The sequence below is a fragment of the Staurois parvus genome, unplaced genomic scaffold, assembly GCF_062004578.1.
Source record: "Staurois parvus isolate SC_StPar_1 unplaced genomic scaffold, SC_StPar_1.0 ptg000019l, whole genome shotgun sequence".
Classification (NCBI taxonomy): Eukaryota; Metazoa; Chordata; class Amphibia; order Anura; family Ranidae; genus Staurois; species Staurois parvus.
In genome coordinates this window covers 20,843,257-20,855,992 of record NW_028317815.1, presented here as the reverse complement: position 1 = coordinate 20,855,992, position 12,736 = coordinate 20,843,257, and the positions used below count along the sequence as shown (strand labels likewise).

The 12,736-nt window shown below is 39.8% G+C and overlaps 1 protein-coding gene across 2 annotated transcripts in view; it reads right to left on the bottom strand.

The window, feature by feature from the left end:
- The window catches only part of CCDC146 (coiled-coil domain containing 146), a 142,371-nt gene that overhangs the window by 33,690 nt on the left and 95,945 nt on the right, over positions 1 to 12,736 (bottom strand). For both annotated transcript variants that reach the window (XM_089685670.1, XM_089685676.1), the window contains exons 9-11: positions 10,947 to 11,133; positions 8,061 to 8,156; positions 2,751 to 2,921 (exon numbers count right to left, since the gene is read on the bottom strand). In XM_089685670.1, coding sequence (XP_089541796.1) covers positions 2,751 to 2,921; positions 8,061 to 8,156; positions 10,947 to 11,133 — 454 coding nt within the window. The remainder of the gene's footprint in view (positions 1 to 2,750; positions 2,922 to 8,060; positions 8,157 to 10,946; positions 11,134 to 12,736) is intronic.

Here is a 12,736-nt window from a genome sequence, read left to right as displayed (position 1 = left end):
AATTGCAGTGAAAGGTGGTTCTACAAAGTATTTAAATACAAATGCACGCCACACTTTTATATATTTGCATCACATACAATCCCAATAAAATACATTTAAGTTTGTGGTTATAACATGACAAAATGTGGAAAATTTCTAGTGGTATGACTACTTTTTCAAGGCACTGTAGAATCATCATGATATTGAAAGTTTTACTTTACTTTTAAAATAATTGCACATAAGCATTGTACTGAGTTTGTCATGTGATGCACAGTTGTGTAAAACCAAACTTGCAGTTATATTAACAATTTAAAATACTTACAACATCAAATTACAACACATTTAACAATCCAGGTTCCTCATACACAAAAGGAACTGTGAAGCAATTTTCTACAAATAATTTCTAAAGAAAATGATTTATACAATGCTAGCACTGCAAGTTTGAGTAAAAAAAATGTGCATACCAGACACATAATTATGTTTTGTGGGGAAATTGTTAGGTACTATTTCCCCAGAATCCCCAGTAGCTTGGCAACACATACTGCCCACACAAACTGGTAGAATTATGTTTTCCTTACGGTTCAAGGCTTTGGACATCTTTTTATGTCCTTTTCCATCTTTATAAAGTTCCATTACCTTGTTACGCAGGACTTTTGACAATTCTTTTCTGATCCCCATGGCTCAGCATCTACCCTAGTCAATGCTTCCACGTAAGAGCTAACAAATTCATTGACTATTTATACACTGACACAAATTGCAATTTAAAAAGCCACAGATGTGGGACATTAACCTCTAATTGGCATTTTAACCCATGTGTGTGTCACCTTGTGTGTCTGTACCAAGGCCAAACATTCCAGGGTATGTAAACTTTTCATCATGGCCATTTGGGGGATTTCTGTTATCATTATGATTTAAAAAGGAGCCAAACAACTATTTGATAATAAATGGCTTCATATGATCATCATCGTTCAATAAAAGAGCATTTTTTGGCAGGATCAGTCATATTTTCAATATCAATGCCAACATTTCACAATTTCTGCCAGGGTATGCAAACTTCTGAGCCCAACTGTATACTGTACATTTAGCATACCTATAAAATATCCCAGTGTTGTATTGAAAAATGAGTATAGAAGACCATAGTTATGCTTATAACATGCATTCAGAGTTTGCTTTCTAGTGCCCTTGGCAAATGGGACTATTTCTAAATTAGACATATTTTTTTTTTACTAGATATTTTTACTACACGTTGCTTCAGACACCCCCACCCCCCCAACCTCAGACATAAACTAATCAGTAGGAAACTTCCTTCTGATTATGATGTCACAAATAATGGAAGAAAACCCTGCAACAGAAAATGCTGCAAACTGTGCAACCAAATCAATCCATCAAAAAGTGTCACATACTCAAAAGGGATCATACAGCTGCACCTCCAGTAATGTTGTGTACCTTATCCAGTGCATAAAATGTAGCAAAGGATCTTACGTTGGCGAAACAGGACAGAAGTTGTGAACAAGGATGAATTTGCACAGCAATACCATCAAGGAACATAAAAAAGATGACTTCTGCATACCTGTGGGACACCATTTCTCACAACTGGAGAACACTATGGAAGACCTCAGTATCTTAGTTCTTAAAGGAATTTCAAAATTATTCAGGAAAGGAAAACTTTTGAACTAAGAATGATATTTCTATTTGATACAAAAGATAACAGCCTTAATTTAGACATGAGATTTCTCACTCATTATCCTACGGTTTTACAACATTCTCTGTGACTGTCATCCCAAACCCCCCCCCCCCCTCCCCCCAAGTTTTTACTTTTGCTCTGTCTTATCTCTAGTCTAATCCTAGTTTTATAAATGCTGTGTACATTAATTTGTGTGTTTTTTCTTTTCTTTTTTTTCCCTCAGAGATTTGTTTCTTTTAACATTCTGCTAAAACTTTGTGTAGTACTGCTTGGACCTTGAAGGGGACATACCCTGAAAGCTTGCAAATAAAAAAAAAAAAAAAAAAAGTATCACGGAGAGTACTCAATTGTTTCTGTCACGCTTTTTTTTAAAAAGCAAAGAGGCACACCTACGAGGCCATTGAATATGTCAGATTAGACACTACTAAATTTAATATGCTAGTTATGCCTTGTGCAAAGACCATATGCTTCATTTGAGGTCAGTTTATATCTGGAAGCCATATTACAAATAACTAAAAGATAGTAGATGGGGATGACAGCCTATGTGGTCATCATAATAATCATAGCAGCCTTCTTATTACTGTCTGTGTGCCTATTGGGAATATTTTCCCTGACTTCTAATCTGAACAGAAAGTCAGTGAAAGAGTACATAGGCAGCTGTAAATACCTGACAATGATTCTAACTCTTCTAATTTTTACACGCCCGGAAAAAACCTTTGTTAGATTTCTCCTTTAATTTATATACAGATTGTAGAAAAGGCACAGTTTTGGCTAATGTAATGCAATATATCTTTGTCTTAATACAATGCCAGATTTGAATGGTGACATTGTAAATTTTGTCAAAGAAGAATTTAAACTTGTAAGTTGATTCAATAATATAGTGAAGGAAAATCTCGAAGTATAAACTGCTGTACCTACAAAAACCAAAATCCACATCTGATTTCAATATGAAGAGCACGCAATGGTTGCCATAAGTAACCTGCTTTATACTAAGAGCTTTTCTTCATACAACACTTTATTGAAGGGAGTACGGTAATTGGTGTCCAAATTTCAGAATATAGAAATAATGTAACAAAAAATCATTTACCTGAGCTCTTACAAAATCTCTTGACTTTTGCTCCCTCTCATCACCTTTGATTTGGGCCAAACGTGTTAAGTTGACCAGCTCCTCCCGGCATTCAGCTTGTTGCTTGACAAGCCGTTCTTCCTCAGTAATACACTGCATTAGTGCATGCGACTCCAACTCTGTTAGTGCTTGCTGTAGTAAAAAATGTCAATTTTATTTTCTTGGCACTAGTAATATCGTTTAGGCTACTGACTACAATAATAGACATTTACAGACATAGTTGGAGAATTTTGATTTTTTTGGGGAGGAAATAAGTTGTGAGAAAGTGGGAAAAAAAACTTACTGGATGGGGTTAGTTTATGCAAAGCCAAAACGTTTTTAGTCAAATTGGGTAAGCAAATATTTTAGGCTCTATCAGGTCTTTTTTTTTTTTTTTGCTGCTGTGTTCTTCTGGGAGGAGTACCCATCTGTCCTGAAATGAGGAAATGTCTCCAAACACAACAGAGTTCCAGTCTTAAATTCTTACTCTATCTTTACACCTGTAACACATAACATTGTTGTGCCCCTCGCCACCCTTAAATAACCAACTTAGTGACAGGATTGAAATCGACACAGCTGTGCAGGGCTCTGCTCGACAACAGCCATGTCATTCATTCACAGAGATCTGTGAGTGAATGAACTACAAGCCCTATCTGGTACAGTGGCAGACAGACTTAGTGTTACTAAACCCACAACAGTAAAATCAGTCTGTATCAGTCTGTATATGCAGTAAAGCATGCTTGTTATACTCATTGTGGAACCTAAGGGGCTAATCCTCTGCATTGTGTAAAAAGGCTGTTGATCCTTTCTTCTCTGCCCCTCTTCTTGTTGAAATGACCATGTGATACAGAGTGAACCTGTGGTCACATGCACATGCTCAGTTTGGTGTGTATTGGTATAGAGGTTGTTTTTTTTTTTTCTTGGGAGGGTGCATGTGATCAGCACAGGGCCAATCAGCACTGTCCAGACAGAGGGTCAGAGGTTTCACATCCTCCTGCAGCAGAAGGAAAACTCCAACAAGCTTTAACGCTCTGCTGAAGTCACAAGACTGCTCTAACTGCTGATGCGTACAGGTACTTAGCAGTGTATATTTACTAAAATAATTGCATTTCCATGTTGTGTGTACTGTGGGAGACCAAATATAGTGAATGCAGGGTCCTGGGTTTAGTATCACTTTAATGTTCTCAATCAAAAAAAATAAGTAGTGATCACCACACTACTGTTGATAATTCCTCCATCTCAGTAATTGAAAGCCTGTACCTAGGGAGCTGGAAGAAGAGTTTGCAGGAGTCTGGCGTTACACCCAAGATCCACTGATCATGGGTACAGTGTTTTACATGTTTCTGTGAAAAAAAATAATTCACATTTTTCCATGCAAATATATGCGCATTTATTATTTGTTTTTAAAGGTGGGCTTTGATTTTAGGCTGGCCATACATGACTAAAACAGTGGCCGATCCCTGCTGTTTAACGTGGATGGAGGAATCTATTAGAAAAGCAACCCCTATGTGTGTGTATGGTTAGCCTTAGGACACTTTCACACGGGCGATCCGATCAGGTCCGCCTGTTAGTTTTTCAGGCACACCTGATCGGATGGTTCATGTATGCTTATGGATTGCCTATGTCCCATTCGATCCAATCCTCTAAAAAATAAAATTAAATAAAAAATTAAGAAAAAAACCCAAAGGGGATCCATCCCCTCCGTCTAGGTGGACCAGATCGGAGGGCAGTCGGGTGTAAATAGACAGCCGGTCTGTTTATACCTAACTTCCCATAGAGCAGAGTGGGCTGTGTCCATGTCTGCTCTGCAAAAAGTAAGCAGACATGGACCTGTCAACCGCCTGTTCTGCTCTGATCAGCAGACAGAACCCCTGATGAGCAGTGCAGATTCTACCCCATGGGAAAGGGGACTTAGACAATTGTCAATGGATTTCTCTCGCTTTCTGCTCTGGTGTCAACCTAAGATCTTTTTTTTTTTATTTCCCCTCACTTTGTGCCCCTGCTGGGGATATTCAACTTTCTGTTTGCAATGATGACTGTTGTCACTGAGGCATTAAAAACCTGACAAAAGATCCAATCCTTCACTAGTCTATCCAAAAATTTAAAAAAGGCCTTTCCATATATTTTAAAAAACAATAACAATCGTTGAGGGTCAGACCACAAAAAAAAACCACAAAGAGAGTTTAGTTGGTATATAATGCAATTAAACATCACAAATTATTTATATGTTCAGTATGTCCCTTTATGTCTGCGATTTTGTGTGGCTCACTCAGTTTGCGGTTTGTTTTATCAGTATATTGCACATGCATTACCATTCACTCCTACATAAGGTGCATTTATAACCACATGTGCACAATGAAGAGGTTTAGGGTTGCCATGTTTTTTGGCTAAAAATAAACCTTTTTTCAACAGATAATTAGAATCTAATATTCTTATACAATGTAATTTGAAATAAAGACCTAGCACAGGACAGATTCTTTTTTTTTTTTTTTTATAAGTCAGCTGTTGTGTACATGAAATTGAAAATAATCAAAACCCAGTGCTACATCTTTTCTTTACATTTTAAACATAATTGATTCAAACGCAGTGAGCTAGGCATTTGTATGAATGTAAGCATTTTATTACTAAAAGCCGATCTGAAAGATCCACATTTCAGTACACCTGTGTGTTCATTAAAAATACTGAAATAGGTTTTAAATACTACCACAGTAATTCTTTATATTATCGTCTTGTAATCTCTGCACAGAAACCATGAGAGAGGAAGAGACAGAACATAGGACAGTTAAGCTCTATTGTATTGCATAGTGTTTTCAATCTAACACAGACAACTTTTCAGTAAGAGGACAGAGCACAGTGATGACCTCAACACTGTGCTGTGCTGCTACTCCTTTACTAGACACTCACAAGTTGGGGCAGGTCATAGCCAAAACTGTACTACAATTCGTATTGGGCATGATGTTCAAGTCGAACATAAGTTTGACTTGAACAACAGCCATTCGTGTGTTCGGTGAACATGGGAACGGTAAGGGCATTCAGCAGGCTGTTCGCCCACTGTGCCCCACAATGCACTGTGCCCTGACAATGCATTGTGATTGTCCAAAGCAATGCACCTGACCACAGGTCAGGTGCAATGCTTTGGACAATCATAGCGCATGATGACATCACAAGGGGGCGGGAGAACCCCACTCCCTTGACATCATCACAGTATTTAGAAACTCCCATCATCCCGATGCAACTGTCAGACGGTGGGAGCCAGCGTCGAGACCAGATAGTTTTTGTTTTTTTTTCTTTTTTCGGGTTGGCGTTGGGTTTAATTCAGGGGATGTTTTTTTTTATTTTTGTTTTTAATAAAGGACTTGTCAAAGACTGTCTACTGTCGTTTTTTACACTACACTTTTTTTTTCTGTGAATAAGTAACAGTACCATGTACCCCATACTCATTCACATGGGGGGGGGGATCTTGTTGTTAAAAGGGGCTTCCAGATTCTGATAAGCCCTCCACCCGCAGGCCCCCACAAGCCACGGTTGTGAGGAAGAGGCCCTTGTCTCCATCAACATGGGGACAAGGTGCACTCCCCCATGTTGAGGGCCTGTGGCCTGGTATGGTTCAGGGTGAGAGGGCTCGTCCTCTCCCTTTCCTGACCTGTCAAGTTGCATGTTTGGATAAGGGTCTGATATGGATTTTGGAGGGGACCCCCTATGCCATTTTTTTTTTAGTTTAATTTTGGCGTGGGAGCTTCCCTCAAAATCCATACCAGACCTGAAGGGATTGGTATGAATGACCCCACAAGTTTTATTTATTTATTTTTTTAATTTTGTAATTGCCGGGCAATGCCGTACTTCTTTTTACATTCAGCTGTCAGCGGGGAACCCTGCTGACAGCTGAAACATGAAAGGATGTTTTCACTACTAAAATACAGCATGACTTAATATAACTCATGCGGTATTTTAGTAGTACTCAGATGCGGTAAGATATCGCTTAGTGAATTGTCCCCTCTGTTCAAAGTTCGCAGTCGAAGATTATTAGGTTCGACTGTGAACCAAATGCTGGGGGGGGGGGGGGGGGTTGGGGTGTTCAGCCCATCACAAACTACAATAGTTGCTGTGGGGATCTGATCCTCATGAGTGTGAATTATTTGGCCACATGCACACTGGATGTTTTTAACAATGCTCTTGTGACATCTGGCATTTTTTTTATTTGCCTCTAAAAGAAACCCATGGCTAGCGTATCCAAGAGCAGTGGCGTTTTGGCAGAAAAAATGCATGTGTAAACATGTCTAAACGCGCTTTAATCCCAGGAATGTTCAGTGCTTGAGCGTTTATTCATTTCAATGCCCAGAATAAATTATTATTGTGGCCAATGAAATGAATTACCGTGTCAAGTTTTTATTAAAAAAAACGCTCACCCCACTACAAATAAATTAAATCCCAATCAGTGGAAAACATATGACAAATGAACCAAAGTGCTATTAACGTTGAATATTAATCAAACATGACCTATATATTATCCACTGAATAAATCAACATAATTCATATATTAGAGAGTGTCCATAAATGAATCACAGTCCATCCACTGATTTCTCATCCACTTGTGTGCACATCAGTGGATGGATTGTGATTTATTTATGGACATTCTTAAATCTATGAATTATGTTGATTTATTCAGTGGATAATATTTAGGTCATGTTTGATTATTATTCAATGTTAATAGCACTTTGGTTTATTTGTGATATGTTTTCCACTGATTGGGTTTGAATTTAATTGTATTTGGGTGAGTGCCTTTTTTAAATAAAAACTTTGGACACAGAGTTATTCACACTGTAAAGTGCTCCTTCTTTTTTCTTTATTTTCATGTTTAGGTTTGGTGTGGCGCCCCATTTGATTTCACTTTTATGCAATGAAATGAATTAACAGCCTAGCGCTTGACACATCTAAACATGCCTAAACAAATCACACACACACTTTTATAAATGTCAAGTGTTTTTCTTCCAAAACACTGTTGTCAGGAGGAAAAGGTGCTAGGGGAAGTGGCCAAGGCATTCGGTGTGCATGAGGCCTGTAACTCACAAAAACATTTGTAACTCAACACACACACACACATTTTACTAAAACTTGTGCGCACAGAATCTGTTGCAGCTGTGCATAGTAACCAATCAGCTTCTAGGTTTTATTGTTAAAGCCTAATTGAACAAGCTGAAGTTAGACGCTGATTGGTTACTATGCAAAGCTGCACCACATTCTGTGTGCACCAGTTTGGACAAAAAAGGAATTTGTTATATGAAAAATGCTGACCTGATGTGTAAAATTTCTTTTTAAAGTTTCAACCTCCTTGCGCAGTTCCTTCCTCTTTTCTACAAGTGAGCCGTCATCTTTTGGGAAATTGTCTATCTGTACAGGAAAAATGAAGTGAAAGTGATCTAATGTAGCATAGTTATTGATTAAAAGGAATATGTCTTAATTTGGTAAATATTTTCATAATACTTGCTTTTAAAATAAACCTTCCATTATTTCTTAATTTCTAATTGCTTGATCAGGTACAACCTTTGTAAATAAAATACAGGTAAAACAATTCCAGATGTACTTTTTTAATAAACTGCTCACATTTTATGAAAAATTGTGCACAAATTTACTCTTCTATTATCCTCTAGACTTGTGCACATCAACATGCAACAGGAATTCTACCAAAATTACTCTCCATTGAGATGAGGTTACAACACGCCCCAATCCTTTCAGTACTAGGTTCCTGAGTTGAATTTCCGTCATTGACATTATCTGCAATGTAACCTTCCGCCCTGTCTGCATATGGTGGTTGGCGGATCACAACAGGACAATGTCGGATTTGGGGGCCTATGATTATTTAAGCATAAGCCAGTGAAAAAGGTGGTTAAAAGCAAAACTACCCTGGGGCAAGAACTTGTGGGAGAGTGCGTGCTGCCTGAGACGCCCATTTTCAGAGCGCCAAGCGTGAAGGGTGCCACCTCACCCCTTTAACACCGAACACATATTAATTACTTCTCATCTTCCCCCCTGCCCGCGCCCCCCCATCCTATCCATCACTACCAACAACACCACCATCAATCCCGCCCCGCAAGCCAAAGTCCTTGGCGTCATTCTGGACTCAAACCTCTCCTTCCAACCTCATGTCAAATCACTTACAAACACATGCAGGCTCCACCTTTGCAACATCGCCAAAATACGCACCTTCCTTACCCCAGACACCACTAAAATACTCGTACACTCCCTGATTATCTCACGCCTCGTCTACTGCAACTCCCTCCTCACCGGCCTACCCCAGGGCAGGCTCTCCCCGCTTCAGACCATCCTGAACTCAACGGCTAGACTCATCCACCTCACCAACCGCTCCACCTCTGCCACCCCCCTCTGCCTATCCCTCCACTGGCTTCCTATCGCCCAACGCATCAAATTCAAACTACTCACTCTGACCTACAAAGCCATTCACAACACTGCCCCCAACTACCTCACCAACCTGATTCCCAGGTATCACCCCACCCGTACCCTTCGCTCTTCACAGGACCTCCTTCTATCTTGCCCCCTGGTCTCCTCCTCCCACGCACGTCTGCAAGACTTCTCCAGGTCCTCCCCCATCCTCTGGAACTCACTACCCCAATCCATCAGACTGTCACCTTCCCTCCTCACCTTCAGGCGCTCCCTGAAAACCCACCTCTTCAGGGAAGCCTACCCCACCCTCACCTAACTGCCGTTCTCCTTCATTCCTCCTACCACTCCATCCCCCACAGCCACTTCCTCCTGTACCACTACCCCCTCCCTCCTAGATTGTAAGCTAGAAAGAGTAGGGCCCTCGAACCCCTCGTGTGCTGTTTGTAGTTGCTGTACTGTTTCATGTATTGTTCCCCCTCTATTGTACAGCGCTGAGCAAACCCTTTGGCGCTATATAAACTCGATGTAATGTAATGTAATTACACAGGTTCTGTGGCTGATTAAGGTGGTAATTAAACTTGCTTGATGCCTTATCTGCAATAAACTAGCCTCAAAACCTGTGTAATTAATGTGTTTGGGTTTTAAGGGATGAGGTGTCAACCCTAGTGACAGGTGCAGCAGCTGGGCAGGGAGTTCAAAGAAGCTGAGCCTGTGATTTCACCAGGTTCAACCTTACTGAACAGCATTGAGATTGTAGTATCCAACCAGCTCAACTGATGGTAGGAATGCTTAAGGGGGTGTGGGGTGTTAGAGTTCCTCTTTAGGTGTTAAAGTACATAATATTTAATTATTAATTTTCCTGCATGTCATGACATTTTTACGCTTCTTATGCTTTTGTTTTCCCCATAATGACTTACAGGAAAAAAAATTTAACAAAATGAATGAAACAGTAAAACTGGGCAGTCTGCCCCTCCATTATGTGCCTTTCTGGGTTTTTGCCTATGGTGCCTTTTAGGAAACACTGACCTTTTTATTGCCTTAAACTACTACATCTACAGATCAGCCTGTAACTGATCCCACGAATAAAAGCAGATTTTGCTACAAGTTATTTCTGGCTACAATCAGAAATTGTGGGGTTGTGGGGTTGATTTAGAAAATGCAAATAGACTTTTCATTTTGCAAGGAAATTTTCCCCAAAGCTTAGTGAATGAGGTGAAGCTCTGCTGATTTCCATCTTCCAATCACGTGCCAGCAAAATTGTTTGTTTTTTATTTTTTACTTGCACATGATTGGGTATCATTTGCAAAGTAAAGCTTTACGTAGCTCTGGGGAAAATTCCCTTGCAGAGTGAAATTTCACTTACAAAGTCAACAGTGTATTTGCCTTTAGTAAATCAAACACTAATAAGTTTGATGCTTCATTACTAAACCAAAATATACTGTTCACTTTCCAGGGGAATTATAAACCAAGTTTAGTGAAGGAGGTAAATCCCTGTTGACTTCCATCATCTAATCATGTGTAGGCAACGCTACTGTTTTTATTTTCCTTGCAGGTCATTGGGCATTCTTTGCAAAGTGAAATTTCACCCCAATCACTAAGCCCTGGTGATAATTTGATTTCACAGTACATCTTTCTTGCAAAATGAACAGCCTATTTGCCTTTAGTAAATCAACCTCTTGGTGTGATGGACCATGAGGCATCCTAAATAAACAGCAGTGCTAAATGTAAAGTCTTATATGCAGTTAAAAAAAGAATTTACACACACAGACTATCATTTACCTCTGCTTTGATCTTGTCATATAAAGCCTGTGTGTGTGCTAGAGCATCATTTGCTGATTTGAACTGCAGCTCCAGTTTCTTAATGTTTCTTAAATCCCTTTCTTTTTCTCTTTGTTTGCTGGTAAGTGCATCATGTTGGTTCTGCTTCTCTATCAAAGCATGACGTAAATTGAGTTCCAGGGCTGCTCTGAAATGCAAACATTTGAAAAATGAACAAGATGTATACAAAAATACCCCCAGTAACCTCAGAGACTTACACGTTATGGAGCTCGGAGCTATAATTTGAAAGACTCTAATAAGCACTACTGGCATCTACACTGTTTGTAAATTTAACGTTCATGCTATTAAAAGAGAAGTGCAGGATTTAAAAAAAAAACAACCATACTCACCTATGTGGCTGCAGCATCGATCTGTTGCTGCATCTTTCCCCTGCCGACTCTAAGAACTGAGTGATCACGTGACCGCTGATCACTCAGTTCCTGGTTTTCACAGACCAGGGAGCAGTGACTGTCGCTCACTCTCTCTGTGCTCTGCTCCTCCAAGGCTCACTGGAGTGCCAGACTGTGGAGGGGGCAGGAGTCAGCTGCCAGTCAGGCATCTTGGTGGATCCCGACATTATTGCAATCAAAGCCTTGGACCGGTAATGTGAAGTCAGTCAACAATAGCTTGCTTTCAGCTGAATCTGGGTCACAGGACTGCAGAACAAAGTCCACTCGTGTGACCCACATGAGAGATATGGCCAAAAAAGCTTTGGCCATACTCCTCCTTCAAGGCTGGTTCACACCACAGAAATGCAGTCCGGATGCGTTTCTGTATGCGCATTTTTGATGTGTTCTGGTTTCTGTTTAATTTTTTACCCCTAATTTCTTCTTCAACTTTAAGGATATGTGCCTTCTAGTGCATTTTTTTGTGTGTTTTTCCAATGCGTTTACTGCGTTCAGTACAGTTCAGTGCAAAAAAAATGCAGCATGTTCTACTTTTTTTTTCTGGAACGCACTGGAACTGACTGTATTGGTGTGAACTATTCCATTAGAAACCGTGTAACCTACTATCAACGCGTTTTTGATGCAGAAAAAAAGCACACTGGACTGCATCTGGTGTGAAAGGGCTCTTAAAGAAAATAAGCCCATTCCTAAAAAGAAAAAATGTTACTGTACACAGATGCACGCAAATAGGTCTGCATGTGGACATACTTCCTCCTCACCATGTTGAGGACTACTGCATATTGGGGGATAAACCCTCTGCTTCTATGAGCTAACCTATTCTGCTATATCTAGGCTGTACTGTAGAAAAAAAAAATAGAGAAAATTTCTCATGTTCTGCATTGCATAATATTAAATGCGTGTTCATTTTTAACACATTTAAAAAAGTCTCCATACTACACAGGACATGTGTAGCACATACAGTCCTTCTTCCCCTCTGCCGCAATAACCCTATTATCTCCTGATAAGGCACATCATGTGGAGACATTCTGAACATGCTCAGTTTGGTGTATATTGCTAGAGAGGATTTTTTTTTCTTGGGAGAGTGCATGTGATCAGCACAGGGCCAATCAGCACTGTCCAGACACAGGTCAGGGGTCCTGCATCCTCCTAGAGCAGAAAGAAAACTCCTCCTACAAGCTTTAACTAGTGCTCTGCTGAACACTGATAGAAGTCACAAGATGCTCTAACTGCTGATGAGAAAAGGTATTTAGCAGTTTATATTTACTAAAATAATTGCATTTCCATGTAGAGTGTACTGTGGGAGACCAAATAGAGTTACTGCAGGTTTAGTAACACTTTAAGTAA